A 21,609-nucleotide genomic window follows, 5' to 3' on the forward strand; every position below is an offset into this window, starting at 1 on the left:
ATTTTTTTGAAAATCTGTACACTCATTACTCACCATTATGAAAATGTGCATTTGGTATTTTCATATTGATTGAACAATTTTTCTTCAATTTACATGCTCCTCTTTTATTCATGGACTTAGTCATTTTTAAATTAAAAAGAGTATGTCTTAAAAATTCATAAAGAGATTTGAATTAAGCATTGTAAATACATTCCTCTTAGTCTGAAGTTATGCATTTCTTATTATACCCCCCTCAACAAGTTGTGGGGGGGTATACTGGAATCGGGTTGTCTGTCTGTCTGTCCGTCCGTCTGTAGACGCAATGGTTTCCGGGCTCTAAAGCATTATCCTTTCCACCTACCATCACCATATCATATATATGGACTACCCATGGGATGAAGATGTTCCCTATGGATTTTGGGGTCAAAAGGTCAAAGGTCAAGCGCACTGGACATCGAAGTAGCAATATGGTTTCCGGGCTCCAAAGCGTTATCCTTTCCACCTACAGTCACCATATCATACATATGGACTACCCATGGGATGAAGATGTTCCCTATCGATTTTGGGGTCAAAAGGTCAAAGGTCAAGCACACTGGACATCGAAGTAGCAATATGGTTCGGTTTGTCATTCCATTTGTTTTTTACACTCAGAAAAGAGGTAGTTTATACCTATTACCAACACCCTTTGGGAGATTGGGGTAAGCGGGGGGTATTCTTAGTGAGCATTGCTCACAGTACCTCTTGTTTTAAATTAGAATATTTGAAGTATTAGAAAGTTATGCTATTTTTCATTTTGTTTAAAAGTGTCTCTTTGTCTGGAGAATATTTCAAAAACAAATTAGAAGGTTTAAATTAGACCTTTATGTCCCTTACATTTTAATTTATAGTGAATGTATGAATGTTTCCATTTTCTATATATCCATTTTCTGGTGGGGGGAGGGTGTTCATACTCTAGCAATTTTTAAACCATGTACCAAATTAAGAGAAATGATGATAAGCAATTAAATTATCTAAATATCCTATTTATTGGTATAGTGTTTATATTGAGCATCACCAGAAATATTTTAATGTTTGAATGATTCATTTTTTAAAGCAACTTTTTCAATGAAAAAAAATACTAGATGACCATTTGATTAGGCAACCTCTGGTTTGATCTGAGGAAGTCTGTTTTTATCCATCATATAGTGTGTCCAAAGGTCCCAAAAGGACATGCAGTCCTAGTTTCATTTCTCTGTCACATATCAAGCTGAAATTAATGTGTAGCATATTTGTGGATCATTCTAGATCATGTTATAATGTACGTTGATCCTTTTCAACCCTCTTGCAGAAATTTTGCAACTTTATATGAAATTTAATGTTATGTGGAGCGTGCATGGTTTGTCTGTCTAACTTTTACCATAGTTTTCTAGTTAGGACCATCTTATTTTTTAGAGTGTATATATGGATATTGAAGTTATGCATGTGGCAAGGATTTTGATTTTCTGCAGTTTCAGACAAAATTACAGGTTGTTAAACTTAGTCAGTTTTGAGGAATTATTACAAAGTGAGTATATAACTTGTTTATTTAATTCCTCTCACAGTTTTAAGCTAAAACCTTTGTAAAGAAATGGAAGATATGCGGATGGTAAGGATTGACTTTGATTCGGATCCTTACCTTATTATTATTCCTTTGATTAGGGCTATTCCAGTAAAAAATGTGTGTGTGTTGGGGGGGGGGGGGGGTAAGAGTTGATATTTTTTTGGATGGGTGGTGGTGAGTTGAGAAAATGTATTTGTATGTCTACAGAGTCTGTATCATGTTGCATTTCTTTTATTATAAAAGAAGAGGAAGAAGAAAAGCGGAGCCATCCTGCATTACATATGAAAAAAGATTGATAAATGGGCAGATAACTCTATTCAAAATAAATGTTTCAGTTTGTGTAGAAATGACAACAATAATAAATGAACAAAATGAAAACGAAATGTTTTCTTTTGGAGTGACATGTCATTGATTAGAAATAACACCATCTGCAGATATGATCTATTAAGTAATATTTTTAGCGAACTCGGAAGGGAACGAGAATAAAATTATGTACGAGTGAACAAAGAAGCCCACCGAAACATGTTTCTACATTTTTATCAGCCAATGATTGCGTAAGTCATCCCTGCTGGTACATGACCTCTCAACTGACAACACTCTAGCCAAACCTCCTTGTGGTACACTACGGAAACTGGGTGCCATGCGGCCTCAGGCTAACTGGCTAGGGATCTCGGAGCAGATTCAAGTCCTGGAGGTGCAGTGTGCAGGGCCTGCTGGCATGCGTCTTGACACTCACCAATCCAATCCCTGGCCATAGGGTATATGTGGTGACTGCTAACTCTTGTTAGCCTGTCACAACCTTGTGACAGTAGCATATGCGGCGGGTCACTGGTATATTTTGGGACAATGGTGCATTATGCAAGTGAAATTTTCACAACTGCCCTAGTTAGCTTGGAACGGTAGAGGTTTTGGTCTACCAAAAGTGTGCCAAGTTGGTCAAGGAAAGGCATCCGGCTGTAAAACTGCCTAAACCAAACATATCAAGTCAAAAAAGAAGTAAACAAGGCAGTTCTAGTAACAACAATGTAACTGGTAGTGTCTCGGGCTTGGCGGGCCTTCAGGTGTGTGAGTCTGCAGGATCCGGCCATCGCGGCAAATCCTATGAGTGCCCTGAGTCTTTTCGTGTGGAATCACTAATGTAGGCGCCATGGGAGGGATGGCAAATGAAGTAGTAGAGACCATGACTAGGAGGAAAATAGACCTACTCTGCCTTCAGGAGATCAGATGGAAACATAATAGACTTAGGAAAATCACTGGGAAAGACTTTCAAGCAAAGTTCCACTGATCAGGAAATGACAAAGGCACAGGAGGGGTAGATGTCATGCTGGCAGAAAGATGGTGGGAGAAGGTATTTGAAGTCAGACACATCTCTTAACTGGATACTCCTAGTGCGCTTAGTTGTTGGTAAAGTTGTGCTTGTCGTTGTATGTGTCTATGCCCCCCAGGGTGGCCTCAGCAAGGATGCCAAGATTCAGTTTTATGAACAACTGCAGAGCCTTGTTGCAACTGTCCCTGCCTTTGAAGAACTGTTTGTATGTGGTGACTGGAATGGCCACATAGGCAGCAAATCAGACAGATATATGGAAGTCCACAGTGGGCATGCCATTGGTCAACGCAAGGCTGATTGTGAAAGAGTGCTTGAATTTGCTGTAGTAAATGATATTGTGATAGGCAACTCTGTTTTTAAGAAGGACCACAGACATCTGGTCACTTACCAATCTGGAGAAGTCTCAACACAGATTGACTACATCTTATATCGGTGCAGGTTCAGAAAGTATGTCACAAATGTAAAAGTCATCCTGGGTGAAGAATGTGCATCCCAACACAAACTTACTGTGTGTGATATGACTTTAAAAGCTCCATGCAAGTACAAGTGACAGTTCAACCCCCGCATAAAACTCTGGAAACTTGAAGACCCAGACACAAAAGCCAAAAGCCGAGTTTGCTTAACTTTTTGCTTTGATTGAAGGAGCTCAGGCTAACACCGTAGAGGAGCTATGGAAAACACTGGAGGAAGGAGTTACTGAAGCTGCCCAAGAAACGTGGTCTTTTATCTAGGCACCAATGGAGAAAACCAACCTGGTGGTGGAATGACACGATGAACGCAGAACAGGAGAAGAGGAGATGCTTTAAGGTATGGAAGGCAGGTGGAAGCAGAGAAGTGTATTACAATGCCAAACGTACTGCTAAGCATGCCATCTACAACGCTAGAACTGAGGCAGAGAAGGAGGTATTTCACAAGATCAACCCAAAGTCAGGGACAGTGTACAAACTGGCTAAGCAAATGTGCCATGACAACCAAAATGTTAGTGGTGATAAACCCAAAAAAATGACGTCGGTGAACTCTCCCTTGATGATGAAGAAAAGAAGGCTGCATGGAAACAACACTACGAGCGACTACTTAATGTGGAATTCCCCTGGAACCCCAATGATCTCTCAGAGGAACCCTCCGTTTAGGGTCCTAGTGTACACATCACCACTGAGATTATCAAAAAAGCTCTCAGTAAGATGCACATTGGCAAAGCTCCTGGACCATCAGGGATAATACGAGAGATGCTGAAGCCCACAGGCAAGGCTGGAGTAGATCTTATACGAGACCTTGTGGAAGCTATTGTTCATAAGGGCCGTATGCCAGCAGACTGGGAAGAAAGTTACATCATCAACATCTACAAAGGAAAAGAAGATGCTCTAGATAGGGGAAATTACCAAGGTCTAAAGCTGCAAGATCAAACTATGAAAATACTCGAGAGAGTGACGGAGCAACTGATTAGGCAACATGTGTGTATCGACGAGATGCAGTTTAGCTTCATGCCAGGCTGAGGTACAATCAACACCATCTCCATCATCCAACAGCTCCAAGAAAAGCACTTAGCCGCAAACAAAACCCATTATATGGCTTTTTTTGACAACCTCGAGAAAGTCTTTGATCGAGTGCCAAGGAATGTAATCTGGTGGACCATGCAAAAGCTGAATGTTGAGGAATGGCTGGAAAGGATGGTACAATTGATGTACTCGGATGCTAGGAGCCGTGTGTGTGTTGGAGACAGATACAGTGACACTTTCAGAGTGAGAGTAGGTGTACATCAGGGTTCTGTACTGAGCCTGCTGCTCTTCATCATCGTCCTGGAAGCCTTGTCAATCAAGCTGCACACTGGCTGCCCTTGGGAGCTCTTGTATGCTGACGACCATGCCATTGTCGACACCTCACTAGAGGCACTAGTTGACAGAATCACCACCTGGAAGAAGGGCATGGAAGCAAAGGGTATAAGAGTGAACATGGGGAAACCAAAGTAATGATTGCTGGATCAAACCTGAACTCCCTTAGAAGATCAGGAAAACACCCTTGTTCGGTACGTCTAAGGGGAACAGGAAGAAACTCTATCTTCTGCACCAACTGCTCTTGCTGGGTCCACAAGAACTGTAGTGGAATTAAAGGGCCACTCACACCGGACCCACGATACTCATGTCCACGCTGTATGGGCACAGCAAGACCAATAGACGGTAGGCCAGTAAGCGAGGTTGAGGTTGATGGAGACACACTTGATGTGGTTGCTGATTTCTGCTACCTTGGAGATACCATGTGTTCTGGTGGAGGGTGTGAGCTTGCAGCCATATCGCGGTGCATGTCAACATGGAAAAAGTTCAGAAAACTCCTACCTATCCTCACAAACAAGCAACTTCCTGCTACAATCAGAGGTCAAGTTTACTCCAGTTCAGTGAGGAGTGTCATGCTCTATGGTTCAGAAATGTGGGCAACATCAGCAAGCACCGTCAAGCGCCATCAATGTTTCAAAAGAGCCATGATATGATGGACCTGCTTGGTCAAGCCTGAAGAAGACATCCACATTGAGACTCCTCTATCCAGACTCAAAATAAGAGACATTGCTGAAGTTTTCCAATTGGGCAGGCTGAGATGGCTTGGACACATTGAGGGCAGCACAAGCTGGATCTCGCAGGTCAGATGCATGAACACAGGCACAGCGGGGCCAAGGCAGACCAATGCTTTCTTGGGACAAACTCGTGAAGTGTGATCGTGTAGCCCTCAACATGGACTCTGCCAACCACTGGATTGCCATGCGTGGAGAGGAAGACTTCGCTCTTGACAGATAGACAGGCTACACCCTCGACATGAGGATTAGTACATGGCCTGCATAATCAAAACCGGTTGATGATGATGGTTGATGATGAATGACTTTGGCAATTAATGTTAGGTCTTTCAAGGTATTAATGATATCCGCATTCATGTAAAATAAAAAAAATGCCCGAAATTTTCTCGGAATGTTGTGATGTGCCACACATGTCTGAAACACAAACATGTACAACCTGTTTTAACACATAGGCCTATGTCATGACCAAGGCTTGAACCTACAACACTGCTGGAAGACTAAATGCTAAACACTAGACCACTATGGTAGTGTAATAATTTTGGTATGAGTGAACCTTCTCTGTTAATGATTAAAATCAACATGCGTAGGATGACATTACAGGTTTAGTTTGGCTAGAGAATGAATCACAAATTACAATATCAACGTTTGAATATTTATTCTTATTAATGTACATGCAAAATTCATTTAAATTTGGGTAATTTTTTCATATAAATCACCCCAAATTCTAGCTTGTCTGGAAAATAGTTGCATTCACATAGGATTAAGACCAATACAGAACTTGTTGAAACTAAACTCTACCTTTAAAGGAAAATCTTGTTATGCAGGTGATTTCAGTATTGAATTCTTAATTTTATTTGTATGGATGGTGGTGGCAGGGGAGAATGTAATGGTATGAGTGGTGGTAGCAGAGGAAAATTTAATTGTATGGGTGGCTGTCTTAAAAATAAAGTGCCTTCCCTCCCCCCCATATTTTTATACCCCCCGCAACAAGTTGTGGGGGGGGGGGGGTATACTGGAATCGGGTTGTCCGTCTGTCTGTCTGTCCGTCCGTCCGTCCGTCTGTAGACGCAATGGTTTCCGGGCTCTAAAGCGTTATCCTTTCCACCTACCGTCACCATATCATATATATGGACTACCCATGGGATGAAAATGTTCCCTATCGATTTTGGGGTCAAAAGGTCAAAGGTCAAGCGCACTGGACATCGAAGTAGCAATATGGTTTCCGGGCTCTAAAGCGTTATCCTTACCACCTACCGTCACCATATCATACATATTAACTACCCATGGGATGAAGATGTTCCCTATCGATTTTGGGGTCAAAAGGTCAAAGGTCAAGTGCACTGGATATCAATGTAGCAATATAGTTTCCGGGCTTTAAAGCGTTATCCTTTCCACCTACAGTCACCATATCATACAAATGGACTACCCATGGGATGAAGATGTTCCCTATCGATTTTGGGGTCCAAAGGTCATGTGCACTGGACATCGAAGTAGCAATATGGTTTCCAGGCTCTAAAGCGTTATCCTTTCCACCTACAGTCACCATATCATACATATGGACTACCCATGAGATGAAGATGTTCCCTATCCATTTTTGGGTCAAAAGGTCAAAGGTCACACGCACTGGAAATCGAAGTAGCAATATGGTTCGGTTTGTCATGCCATTTGTTTTTTACACTCAGAAAAGAGGTAGTTTATACCTATTACCAACACCCTTTGGGAGATTGGGGTAAGCGGGGGGTATTCTTAGTGAGCATTGCTCACAGTACCTCTTGTTTTTGCTGGAATAGCCCTTATTGCTTTTAATAATTAAGCCATACCCCCCATCCACCCACCTACCCACTACCACTGTAAAAGCCTGGAAGATGACTTTAAATCAGTTATTGTGATGTCATATAAAGCCACAAATTCAACTGTCATGTCACATCTCTTTACTGAAAATAAAAAGGGATGTAAAGACTCCGTCTGCTGCTAAATGTGTAAGTGAATGTGTGAGTGTAAGTGAATGTGTAAATGTAAGTGAATGTGTAAGTGAATGTGTAAGTGTAAATGAATGTGTAAGTGAATGTGTAAGTGTAAGTGAATGTGTAAGTGTAAGTGTAAGTGAATGCAAGTGAATGTGTAAGTGAATGTGCAAATCTAGAATTGGAAATTCATAGAATTTGAAAAATGTGTAATAAAAACGTTCATAACAGAATACGGGGAAATGTGTTTGCCTGGGGTCCTACACTGTGTATAGACCTCGAGTAGGCATATTTCCCAATACCTATCTAACCAAATCCCTTTTAAGAGCTCCAATCAGACCACAGTTTTTGATGATTCATGCATATCATTCAATTTTTATTTCACATACACACACACACTACACACACGCACGCACGCACATACATTCTAATGCACAATATCCTGGTGTCTGTAATCATTTGCTCCATTTTTCTGATATCACTAGATGAGAACTCTGACAGTGGATTTCCTATGCAGATTCTCATGATTCAGAATCTCCGATACCTCAACCTATCCTATCAAGGACTGGTACACATTCCGGATACCATCTCCTTCCTTAGCTGCCTCCAACACCTCGTCATCAGCTACAATCCTCACCTCCTCAACATTGCGGCAGAGGTCGGCAGTCTTCCTCTTTTATGTGAGTATCAGAAGTATGAGGAGCATTAATGTACCATGGTTAAACTCTTGTAGTCGAATTTTGTATAAGGACATGTGCTAATGATGTACCAGTCATTCTATTTGTTGATAGGTATATAACCATGATTTCTGCAATATTAAAACATGCTCATAATGAACACGCTTATAATGAATGCTTATTGCTAAGTGATATCTATTCCTCAATGAGAGGATCGAGAATAACAAGAATTTTATTGGATATTACGAAGTTTGTTTATACATGATTCACAGGAATAGTCCACTTTGTTTTGTTAAACATAAATCTTTCCTGAATGAACCTATTAAAATGATAGAGTGAGAATGTGTTGTAAACATTGAACCTATTAAAATGATAGAGTGAGAATGTGTTGTAAACATTGAACCTATTAAAATGTAAACATTGAACCTATTGAAATGTAAACATTGAACCTATTGAAATGATGTAGTGAGAATGTGTTGTAAACATTGAACCTATTAAAATGATGTAGTGAGAATGTGTTGTAAACATTGAACCTATTAAAATGATATAGTGAGAATGTGTTGTAAACATTGAACCTATTAAAATGATGTAGTGAGAATGTGTTGTAAACATTGAACCTATTGAAATGATAGAGTGAGAATGTGTTGTAAACATTGAACCTATTAAAATGATAGAGTGAGAATGTGTTGTAAACATTGAACCTATTAAAATGATATAGTGAGAATGTGTTGTAAACATTGAACCTATTGAAATGTAAACATTGAACCTATTGAAATGTAAACATTGAACCTATTAAAATGATGTAGTGAGAATGTGTTGTAAACATTGAACCTATTAAAATGATGTAGTGAGAATGTGTTGTAAATATTGAACCTATTAAAATGATAGAGTGAGAATGTGTTGTAAACATTGAACCTATTAAAATGATAGAGTGAGAATGTGTTGTAAACATTGAACCTATTAAAATGATGTAGTGAGAATGTGTTGTAAACATAGAACCTATTGAAATGTAAACATTGAACCTATTAAAATGATAGAGTGAGAATGTGTTGTAAACATTGAACCTATTAAAATGATAGAGTGAGAATGTGTTGTAAACATTGAACCTATTGAAATGTAAACATTGAACCTATTGAAATGTAAACATTGAACCTATTAAAATGATAGAGTGAGAATGTGTTGTAAACATTGAACCTATTACAATGATATAGTGAGAATGTGTTGTAAATATTGAACCTATTAAAATGATATAGTGAGAATGTGTTGTAAATATTGAACCTATTGAAATGATGTAGTGAGAATGTGTTGTAAACATTGAACCTATTAAAATGATGTAGTGAGAATGTGTTGTAAACATTGAACCTATTAAAATGATATAGTGAGAATGTGTTGTAAATATTGAACCTATTGAAATGTAAACATTGAACCTATTGAAATGTAAACATTGAACCTATTAAAATGATGTAGTGAGAATGTGTTGCAAACATTGAACCTATTAAAATGATATAGTGAGAATGTGTTGTAAATATTGAACCTATTAAAATGATATAGTGAGAATGTGTTGTAATTACATTGAACCTATTAAAATGATATAGTGAGAATGTGTTGTAAATATTGAACCTATTAAAATGATATAGTGAGAATGTGTTGTAAACATTGAACCTATTAAAATGATAGAGTGAGAATGTGTTGTGAACATTGAACCTATTAAAATGATGTAGTGAGAATGTGTTGTAAACATTGAACCTATTAAAATGATAGAGTGAGAATGTGTTGTAAACATTGAACCTATTGATATGTAAACATTGAACCTATTAAAATGATAGAGTGAGAATGTGTTGTAAACATTGAACCTATTGAAATGATATAGTGAGAATGTGTTGTAAACATTGAACCTATTAAAATGATGTAATGAGAATGTGTTGTAAATATTGAATCTATTAAAATGATATAGTGAGAATGTGTTGTAAACATTGAACCTATTGAAATGTAAACATTGAACCTATTGAAATGTAAACATTGAACCTATTAAAATGATATAGTGAGAATGTGTTGTAAACATTGAACTTATTGAAATGATGTAGTGAGAATGTGTTGTAAATATTGAACCTATTGAAATGATGTAGTGAGAATGTGTTGTAAATATTGAACCTATTGAAATGATAGAGTGAGAATGTGTTGTAAACATTAGCTGTGTTTGACTGTAGCCTTGGAAATGGCTGAGTGTCCTATACTGAAGACTCCACCAAAAGAAATTCGAAGCCAGGGCTTCACGGCAAGCTTTGCCTACCTCAGACGTTTGTTGTCAGGGTCAGTGGAATGTAAGAGAACCAAGCTCATGTTGGTGGGTCTGGGAGAAGCCGGGAAGACAAGGTATCAGGGCAGGATCATTGTCGCTTGTTACTTTTCTGATCATAAATTTTCTGTCGGCCATCTGTCTGTAAGCTTCACATTTTCAACTTTGTTTCAAAAAATGTAAGTGTTAAAAATCTTCTCAACAATTATGGTGATTCATTATGTCAGTTGAAAATACAACATTCCCCTCTTGTTTAGATTGAGGCTTGTTCATATCATGACTCCCAGTGTCTTGGTGGGGACACAAGAGGGGTCTAACATTTTTTTAATTAACGTATTAGGGGAATATATAAGGACCTACCTTATAGATCTTCTCAAGCCCCACAAGGGTAAAATATTGGAATGAATCCTCTTCATGCACTGTTGATTGTAATGTGTTCATACTACGACCCATAGAGTTTAAAATGTTACAATGATATACTGGAAAATTCAAAATCTTCGTCTTAAAAATCACCAGGGTTCAGAATAACAAATTTTAATGTGCAAACTCCCCAATGTAGTTGTTCTCACCAGTTGCCAGGAAAGGGCCACATTAAGAGTTTCAAAATGCTGTATAGCTTCAAAATTATACATTGGAATTTTTTTGTAAATCTATTATCAAAGAGCCATCAAGACTCGATATGTCAAATTGATATACAAGCATCTTTTTTAATGCAAAATTTAGATTAGTACACACCCTAACTTAATTCCCAAGTTCAGTAAGAGTAGAAGAGATGTCACAATATTGCTTTTCAGAACGTTGCTATAGTAATATTGCTCTGAATCCTACAGAGTTCATATTTACATTGGATATAAATGGTGTACGTAAAATTATCACATGTTTTAAAAAATTAAAAGTATTCAGGAATGAATATCATTTATGATAATGCATGAGGGTATGAACTATGACTCTTCACGCCAGCATACTTCACGAAAAGTGTTAAAGCGCTTCACGAAAAGTGTTAAAGCGCTTCACGAAAAGTGTTAAAGCGCTTCACGAAAAGTATGCTGGTGTGAAGCACTGCATGCATTAATTCATTATTCAGAAGCATTGCATGCATTAATTCATTATTCAGAAGCATTGCATGCATTAATTCATTATTCAGAAGCATTGCATGCATTAATTCATTATTCAGAGGCATTGCAATGCATAGTCTCAAGTATTTTCAAAAATGAAAGGAATGATTTCATATATTTACATTCTATTTTCATTTCTTTTCGAATTCCAAACTGTTAAAGTAGACATACTATTTATCCAAATTCATACATGCATTGTTCACAACTGTAGCACATTTCATGAGGAAATGACTATCATTACAATTTGTAAAGATATCAAAGGCAAACGCATTTGGAATGTAAATATTTTGAATATTATACATAGTTGATAGATTCAGTCATTAATCAATACAGTAAAACTCTGATATAGTGAATTTCTGGGGACCCTCCATAAGAATTCGCTATAAGCGTAATTCGTTATACGTATATAGCGAATTCATAATTCATATATAACGAATTCGTTATAAAACTGATTTGTTCTACATTTATACCAGTTATATAAGAAAGCAGCAATTGATATACTTGCGTTTGTATTGTCTTTAAGAGAAATGAAGCATATATATTTTCGAGAAATATTTTTATACAAGAAATATACACATTGATTTATATATATGTGATAATTTATCTTGATGGATTATTAAGTCATGCAAGAACATGTCGAGAAAGAAATGTCAACAAAAGTTTGCGCAATACATACATGTACAGTCTATTGCAATTGTCGTTTACTTGTTGTTTTACACAAATAAAGGAGTGTACGATAAAATAAACGCAATCAGACTTCAAATTTAATTAACGAGAATAGTAAACAATACCGACAATATATTTGCTAAACGTATGTGTAAGTATTGTTTTGCATTAACAACTTTTTTTGAAAAAATACAAACAAAAATTTCGAAATAAGTGTGGATCCTTTATATCAATGGAAGACGATTGTTCAAAATCACAAAGAGTTTAAAATGAAAAAAAATAAATTTGTTATAAAAGGTGATTTTTACGTTCATTTTAATTGAAGGGGGATAGGAATTTACTTCGTTATATCCGTAAATTCGCTATATCCGTGTTCATTATAGACGCATATTTTTAATATAGAATATATAAAGAATTTTCCGGGGAAATCGTTTTCACTTCGCTATAGCCGTAATTTCGCTATATCCGTGTTCGCTATATTCGAGTTTTACTGTATACAAAATAGTCCTTATAATATTCAGATTTGTTTATATCATGCTCTACATGACGAGGAGGGGGTCATACTGGAATTTGTTGTTTTGCATGGGAAAGTGCAACTTCTTTGACAAGCAATGTAGCCCATTTCCCCCTTACTAGTATTTTATAAATCTTTCCATGTTCAAAGACATTATTTTCACATTAATTTGTGAGGTTTTCATGACCCCTTGAATTATTTTTTAGCATATTGATGCATATATGTATATATATATAGTCATGACCAAATTAAAATTAATTGATAAATCTAACAAAATTAGATGCATTTAAGATCATGGAAATAGAATATCATGGAAATTATAATTGATCACATTTTGCAGTGTGGATGCTGTTTGATAGTCTGTGTATATAGTGTCAGGATTAAACTAGAAGAAAGCATTTCATGTAAATTCTGTTCATCATATCGTGATATATGTAACTTGACAATTAGAGAATATATTTTACAGTAGCATTATTCAGAAGTACACTAAAATTGTATGTACTTTTATATGGAGCGTCCTTGTTTTTTAAAGTTTGGCTAGGGCTCTCCAATCAAACAACCTCACTTCCAGCCTTACAGGGCACGAGACGATCACAGACGGTAAGCATTTATTTCTTCAAAGTCTAGTGTTGAAATTCTAATTGAACTTGTGCTGAAATTTTAACTGAACTGGTGCTAAAAGGCTAATTGATCTGGTGCTGAAAGACTGACCAAAATTGTAATGAATGGCTAATTGGTTTGGAATTGAAAAGCTAACAGAACTCGGTGCTAAAAGGCTAACTGAAGTGGTGTTGAATTTAAGGCTAACTGTACTGATGCTAAAATTCTAACTGAACTAGCACTGAAAGGCTAAATGAACTGATGCTGAAAGGCTAGATAAAGTAGTGCTGAATTTGCTAAATGGACTATAGTACTAAAAGGCTAACTGGACCTAAGTGCTAAATGGTTAAGTGAACTGATGCTGAAAGGCTAATCAAACTTTTGCTAAAACTGAAATCAGTATCATTTTGGGAAATTAAGTTAGAACTAATGCAGATAAAGATTGGTTGCATGACATTATTATCTTTGATTACATAGAAATTTGTAATTGTTCACAAGATGATTTTGTGTACCATAGGAGCAGATACAAAGATATATGCATGAACTACCCAATCTGAATGTTGCTGATATTATACAGGTATTGACATCTCTACATGGAAGATATCCAAAGACAACGAGGAGATCTCGTACAGCGTCTGGGACTTTGCTGGCCAGACAGTTTACTACAACACACACTATGTGAGTTACGAATTACAATTATTGTCTTTGTGTGGCCGCAGAGGTGAGGTGGGAGGGGGGGTACATAATATGTGTGACAGAGGCATATTTATGCCCCTCTTCAAAGAAGAGGGGCATATTGCTTCGTACCTGTCAGTCGGTATGTCGGTCAAACTGGACATAGGAATATACTGTCCATTCAATATCTTGAGAACCCTTAATTGCTTGACAGACATCAAACTTTGTACACTGGTACATGTTTAGCAGAAGATGAATCCTATTGATTTTAGGTCACATGGTAAACCCAATCTTGACATAGGAAGATATTATCTGCTCAATATTTATACCCCCCTTCAGAGAAGAGGGGCATATTGGTTTGCACCTGTCGGTCGGTTGGTTGGTCGGTCGGTCAGTAGACCACATGTTTTCTGCTCAATATCTTGAGAGCCATTCACTTGCTCTTAATGATATTTCATATGTGGGTTGGTTATGAGTAGAAGATGACCCCTCTTGTTTTTCAGGTCCAAAGGTCAAGGGTCAATCTATTCTGGACATTGGAAGACATTGTCTGCTCAACATCTTGAGAACCCTCTGCTTGACAGACATCAAACTTGGTACGCTGGTACATCTTAAGTACATGTAGATGATCCCTATTGATTTTGAGGTCACATGGTCAAAGGTTAAGGGTCAGATTTGGCATATGAATATACTGACCACTCAATGTCTAGAGAACCCTTTGCTTGATAGACATCAAACTTGGTACACTGGTACATCTTTAAAAGAAGATTACCCCCTCTTATTTTTAGGTCACATGGTCAATCCACTCTTGACATAGGAAGATATTATTTGCTCAATATTTTGAATTGGTGATACTACTATCAATTAAATGATGCATGTATATTTGCACCATGGAGGGCATATGTGTTTTACAAACATCTCTTGTTTTTAGCTCACCTGAGCTAAAAGCTCAAGTGAGCTTTTCTGATCACCCGTATTCCGGCGTCCGACCGTCTGTCTTACCGTCCGTCTTACCGTCCATCTGTCTGTCTGTAAACTTTTAATATTTTTTACTTCTTCTCAAAAACCACTAGGCAAATTTCAACCAAAGTTGGCGCAAAGCATCCTTAGGTAAAGGGAATTCTAAATTGCTAAAATAAACGGCCAGGCCACATTTCAAGGGGAGATAATCAAGAAAAGGTAAAAATAGTAGGGTCATTAAAAAATCTTCTTCTCAAGAACCACTGGGCCAGAAAAAATGAAATTTATAGATAAGCTTTATTAGGTAGTGCAGATTCTAAATTGTTAAAATCATGGCCCCCGGGGGTTGGATAGGGCCACAATAGGGGATCAAAGTTTTACATACAAATATATAGGAATTTTTTTTTTAAATCTTCTTCTCAAGAACCACTAAGCCAGAAAAGCTGAGATTTACATGAAAGCTTTCTGATATAGTGCAGATTCTAAATTGTTATAATCTTGGCCCCCGGGGGTTGGATGGGGCCATAATAGAGGATCAAAGTTTTACATACAAATATATAGGAAAACTCTTTATCGCAATTCACCTTTGAATTGGAACACTTTGGCCGATATAGTATTGCATTGTGTGACGACACAATTGAATCTGTTTGTAATACAATTGCGAAATGCAACAGAAACTCTCATTGGTCCCTATGTATAAGTCCGCCCAAATTCCCTTATACAGGAGTAGTCAGCATTTGAAAACATGACGGCCAGATGGTAGATGGAAAAAAACTTCAAAGGAAGAAAGAGAAAAAGTTGTATTCTTGTGTTGTTGTCTCATAGCTTTAATATCAAAAAAATTCCTAACATATTTTCCTACTATACTTGTGTCCAAACATACCTTCAAATATTTATTTAAACCCCAAAACTCGATCACAGCTTTTGATGATTTCGTTCGTAGACGTAGCCATGTTAGGTAGCCAGTCAATTCGAATCCCGGTTCATTTCCATACTGGCACAATGGCGTCTAGATGTGCACTAATACCCCACAAATATTTTAGCTAAATAGTTTAGATAATATACCACCCCAGTCCCATTAAATGATAATTATTCAAATAGCTAAACTCACGGCAATGCGGCTTTCATTATAGTCATGAGTGGCCGCGCCGGCCGGTCTCCATCTAATGGGCTTATGTAGCATTTTCGTTAATCAAGAGCTTATTTTACCTTTACAAAAACTGGTACAAAAAATGTTTTAATTTCTATTAATTATTTGTGTTGATAATAAATGAAGAGCGAATACACAACTTACAACCGATTTTATGAATAGATACCAATAGCAAGAGTTCGAATTGACCGACTACCTAACATGGCTACGTCAACAAACGAAATCATTTGAAGCTGCGAGTTTTCGGGTCATGTGTGGCTTTAATGAAACTTTGAAGGTATGTTTGGACACAAGTATATAGTAGGAAAATATGTTAAGATTTTTTTATATTGAATTTATGAGACAGCAACACAAGAATACACCTCAACCGTCCGCAGCTTTTTGTGACCCGTAAATTGAAGGTTTTTATAAGAGGTGGATCTTTTCATAGAGTTATGTACATTTCTCCAGCTACACTGACTCCGCTCGAGAGAGTGGGCGGGCTGTAATCGGCCAATGAAAACTCTTGCTGTATTACATCAAAATTGTCATTCAAATTGTTCAATCGTCTCATTCAATTGTGTCGTCACACAACGCAATACTATATCGGGTAAAGCGTTCTAATTCAAAGGTGAATTGCGATAAAAATCTTCTTCTCAAGAACCACTGAGCCAGAAAAGCTGAGATTTATATGAAAGCTTCCTGATATAGTGCAGATTCTAAATTGTTAAAATCCTGGCCCCCGGGGGTTGGATGGGGCCACAATAGGGGATCAAAGTTTTACATACAAATATATCGGAAAAATCTATATCTTCTTCTCGAGAACCACTGAGCCAGAAAAGCTGAGATTTATATGAAAGCTTCCTGATATAATGCAGATTAAAGTTTGTTAAAATCCTGGTGCCTGGGGTAAGGATGGGGCCACAAGGGGGATCAAAGTTTTACATACAAGTATATAGGGAAAATCTTTAAAAATCTTCTTCTCAAGAACCACTGAGCCGGAAAAGCTGATATTTACATGAAAGCTTCCTGATATAGTGCAGATTCAAGTTTGTTAAAATCCTGGCCCCCGGGGGTCAGATGGGGCCACAATAGGGGATCAAAGTTTTACATACAAACAGGTTTGGAAATTCACTGAAAAAAGCAGTCAGTCACAGGGCTGGCTACTTTTAAAAGTTACCAGCCCTGCTCAAAATCTGCCAGTCCTGATAAAAAATATTCATTATTATTTATTCTATCGGATGCGCTCTTCTTAACTGCTAATGGTCCATACACCCCCTGACATAGTTTACAATACAGCTTCCCATGTGTTTCGTCACTGATCAGCCATCTAAACTCCACTTTCCATCCCGGAACAATCGTACGTTGTCTTTTGTTTTTGTCGTATGCTTTGGGTTTTTTTCCCTTGGAGTCAACCAAGGGACGCTTTTCTAGGGTTGATAACCCCAAAAACTTTCGCATCATCTCGAGGATCTTGCGCTCGCACGTTTGTAATAATGCCGAACATAATTTGTACTGCGAACGCTGATTGGCTATAACATTCAGACAGACCAATGAACGAATAGATTACAATTCCTACGTCTTACATGTACCTTATTCACAACGATACCTAATCTAACAACGGATAGCGTCTGTACATTTTTGTGAATGAGGTAAAAAAAAACTTAGAAATAGGAATTATCGGTTTAAAAATAGGAACTGGCTATTTAAATTAGCCCGACCACTGGACTGTCATCTAAAGTTTTGTTCCCATCCGCCTGAGAAACAGACCGTCTCGGGCGGTCAGGCGGGCTATAATTTCTAACCCTGATACAAATATATAGGAAAAATCTTCTTGTCAAGAACCATTGGGCCAAAGAAGTTCACATTTACATGAAAGCTTTCTGACATAGTGTAGATTCATTAGTTTGCAAAAACCATGGCCTCCAGGGGTAGGTTGGGGCCATAATAGGGACTTCGGTTTTATATGCAAATATATATGGAAAGTCTTCTGATATGGACCAGGGTAACTCAGGTGAGCGATGTGGCCCATGGGCCTCTTGTTTTAAAATTTCATTACCTAGAATTTTGTATTAGACTAATTGTTACATACAAATATGACATATAAGGGGCATATGATTTTTATGCACCATTATAAACTGTTAGTTAACCACTCATCCAAATCTTAGCCATTGTTATAGAGTTACAGTCTGAAATACGGTGATATGAATATATTTTTTACTCCGCTTGTCTTTGTTCCAGTTTTTCCTGTCCAATAGGGCAGTCTACTTCCTAGTTTGGAATGTCAGGCTTGGACATGAGCATGCAGGACTTAAGTTCTGGCTTAGTTCCATCTCAGTCCATGCCCCCAAGGCTCCGGTTCTTATTGTAGGAACTCATGTCGACCAGGTAAAACAGTCATTTCAACCCAGATCTATCAGAATATACAATCATTGAAGAAAAGACTATATTATGCTCAGTGCAAAACAGCACCAACTGGCTTTACTATTCTTGTCAAAAATTAGAAAATTATTGATGAAGCGACAGATGCACATTTCAATTTGGTGTCAAAACTCAGAATTGTAAATAAATGATGTAAACTTCTGCCTTTCTTTTCATTAATCACATATACAATTGTTTTGATTATCTGAAGGTTTCCAAGATTGAGCTGCCCATGGAGGAATTGAAGGCATCTTTCAAACAAATTCAAGGATTCTTCTTCATAAGTTCCTTAACTGGGCAGGTGTGTATCTCACTGATTGATTTATGTACAGTGAATCAATTAAAAGACTTGATAGAGTTTAGACTAATTTCTTCCTACAGGCTGCTGCTTGGAAATACAACGGAACTCCGTTTTGATCAATATTCCAGATTTACATGTATCAAGCATTACACATGTATACCCCTTACAGTTTGTGATGATATATGTAAGCTAGGGCACTTGTTCATCCATGCATAACTCTCTTAAAGGGCCTTGAAGAACTGAAGGAGAAACTGGTATCTGTGACTTTGACCCAGGGATATATGGGAGAGTCCATTCCAATGGCATGGTTGGAGTTGGAAGACATCATTAAAAAGTAATGAAAATGTTAAAGATTATTTTGTGTGATTTCTTAGTTTCCCTTTTGAAAATATAATGATGTATAAAGTAGAATGTAATGTATATATATCAAAGAGTCTGTTGAACTGTCAGAGGTCAAAAGTAGAGTCAGTGAAATCCTCTACATTAATTGTTGTGAACAAGTGAAAGGTTCTACAGTGTTGTAAACAAGTGAAAGGTTCTACAGTGTTGTAAACAAGTGAAAGGTTCTACAGTGTTGTGAACAAGTGAAAGGTTCTACAGTGTTGTGAACAAGTGAAAGGTTCTACAGTATTATGAACGAGTGAAAGGTTCCACAGTATTGTGTTCTACAGTGTTGTGAACAAGAGAAAGGTTCTACAGTGTTGTGAACAAATGAAAGGCTCTACAATATTGTGTTCTACAGTGTTGTGAACGAGTGAAAGGTTCTACAGTGTTGTGAACAAGTGAAAGGTTCTACAGTGTTGTGAACAAGATAGAAAGAGTAGCATACAGCCTCTCAGTTTCATTCTTGTTATTGCCTTGCAATTCACTGTGAGCTGGGATATAGTAATGGAACTGTGCATGTGTGTGTGTGTGTAAAACACTGAGATTGTAGACACTCTACAGGCCACATATTTTGCTAGATTGATTTGATACTTTGTATATAGCTTTGTTATCAAGAAAGGAAGAACTCTTTGATTTTGGGGTCATAAGGTGAAAGGTCACTATGGGACTTCATAGAGAAGACTTACATAATTTTACTGATTCGATTGCCTATACATTCCATTTTGAAGAGCTCTTGTTGTAGATATAAATATGTGGACAGAGGATGAGATCTGTTGGATTTGGAATTTTAAAAAGTCTAAGGTCAAGGTCAAAATAATAGATTTGACAATACATGTACTATGAATATTACATTCACATAAAGATGACCATTTCAGTGTAAACCTGCTACAGGTAACTGTATGATACTGTAAAATCATTTTAAGGATTAATATGTGTTTTCATGTTTAGAAAATAATCCTCCAAAAACAAGAGAAACTCTTCATGAACTATATAATAAAGAATGGTGACTCTTCAACCCTGAAAGTTCCCAGCTTACCTTTTTCAAACTATAAAATATCAACCCTTTGAAAATGAATGATTTTACAGTAGTTAAATGTAGCCTAAGAAGTGAAAGTCAGACTCGGAAGTTTGCATTGTTCTTGGTTTTTTAGCTCACCTGAACCGAAGGTTCAAGTGAGCTTTTCTGATCACTTTTTGTCCGTCATTTGTCTGTCTGTCCGTCTGTCTGTCCGTCCGTCCGTCTGTCTGTTAAACTTTTCACATTTTTGACTTCTTCTCCAGAACCACTGGGCCAATTTCAACCAAACATGGCCAAAAGCATCCTTGGGTGAAGGGCTTTCAAGTTTGTTCAAATGAAGGGCCATGTCCCTTTCAAAGGGGAGATAATCACAAAAATGCAAAAATAGGGTGGGGTCATTTAAAAATCTTCTTCTCAAGAACCACTGGGCCAGAAGAGCTGAAATTTACCTGAAAGCTTCCTGACATATTGCAGATTCAAGTTTGTACAAATCATGGCCCCCGGTGGTAAGATGGGGCCACAAGGGGAGATCAACGTTTTACATACAAATATATAGGGAAAAACTTTAAAAATCTTCTTCTCAAGAACCACTAAGCCAGAAAAGCTGATTTTTACATGAAAACTTTCTGACATAGTGCAGATTCAAGTTTGTTCAAATCATGGCCCCCGGGGGTAGGATGGGGCCACAAGGGGGGATCAAAGTTTTACATACAAATATATAGGGAAAAACTTTAAAAATCTTCTTCTCAAGAACCACTAAGCCAGAAAAGCTGAGATTTACATGAAAGCTTCCTGATATAATGCAGATTCAAGTTTGTTCAAATCATGGGCTCCGGGGGTTGGATGGGGCCACAATAGGGGATCAAAGTTTTACATACAAATTTATAGGAAAAATCTTCTTCTCAAGAACCACTGAGCCAGAAAAGCTGATTTTTACATGAAAATTTTCTGACATAGTGCAGATTCAAGTTTGTTCAAATCATGGCCCCCGGGGGTAGGATGGGGCCACAAGGGGGATCAAAGTTTTACATACAAATATATAGTTAAAATCTTTTTCTCAATAACCACTGAGTCAGAAAAGCTGATATTTACAAGAAAACTTTCTGACATAGTGCAGATTCAAGTTTGTTCAAATCATGGCCCCCGGGGGGTAGGATGGGGCCATAAGTGGGGGGGGGGGTTCAAAGTTTTACATACAAATATAGGAAAAAGCTTTAAAAATCTTCTTCTCAAGAACCATTGGGCCAAAGAAGTTGACATTTACATGAAAGCTTTCTGACATTGTGTAGATTCAAGTTTGCAAAGGGTATTTTGGGCCATAATAGGGACTAAGGTTTTACATGCAAATATATATGGAAAGTCTTCAGATATGGGCCAAGGTGACTCAGGTGAGCGATGTGGCCCATGGGCCTCTTGTTATTTTCTCATTTTCATCTCTACCATA

At 37.5% G+C, this 21,609-nt stretch overlaps 1 protein-coding gene across 1 annotated transcript in view; it reads left to right on the forward strand.

Moving 5' to 3' along the window:
* LOC125650663 (uncharacterized) overlaps positions 1-21,609 on the forward strand; it is a 196,027-nt gene that overhangs the window by 121,152 nt on the left and 53,266 nt on the right. The window contains exons 41-47 of the mRNA XM_056166606.1: positions 7,895-8,089; positions 10,294-10,459; positions 13,210-13,277; positions 13,855-13,955; positions 18,283-18,429; positions 18,674-18,763; positions 18,991-19,097. Coding sequence (XP_056022581.1) covers positions 7,895-8,089; positions 10,294-10,459; positions 13,210-13,277; positions 13,855-13,955; positions 18,283-18,429; positions 18,674-18,763; positions 18,991-19,097 — 874 coding nt within the window. The remainder of the gene's footprint in view (positions 1-7,894; positions 8,090-10,293; positions 10,460-13,209; positions 13,278-13,854; positions 13,956-18,282; positions 18,430-18,673; positions 18,764-18,990; positions 19,098-21,609) is intronic.

Source organism: Ostrea edulis, chromosome 5 (genome assembly GCF_947568905.1).
Source record: "Ostrea edulis chromosome 5, xbOstEdul1.1, whole genome shotgun sequence".
NCBI lineage: Eukaryota > Metazoa > Mollusca > Bivalvia > Ostreida > Ostreidae > Ostrea > Ostrea edulis.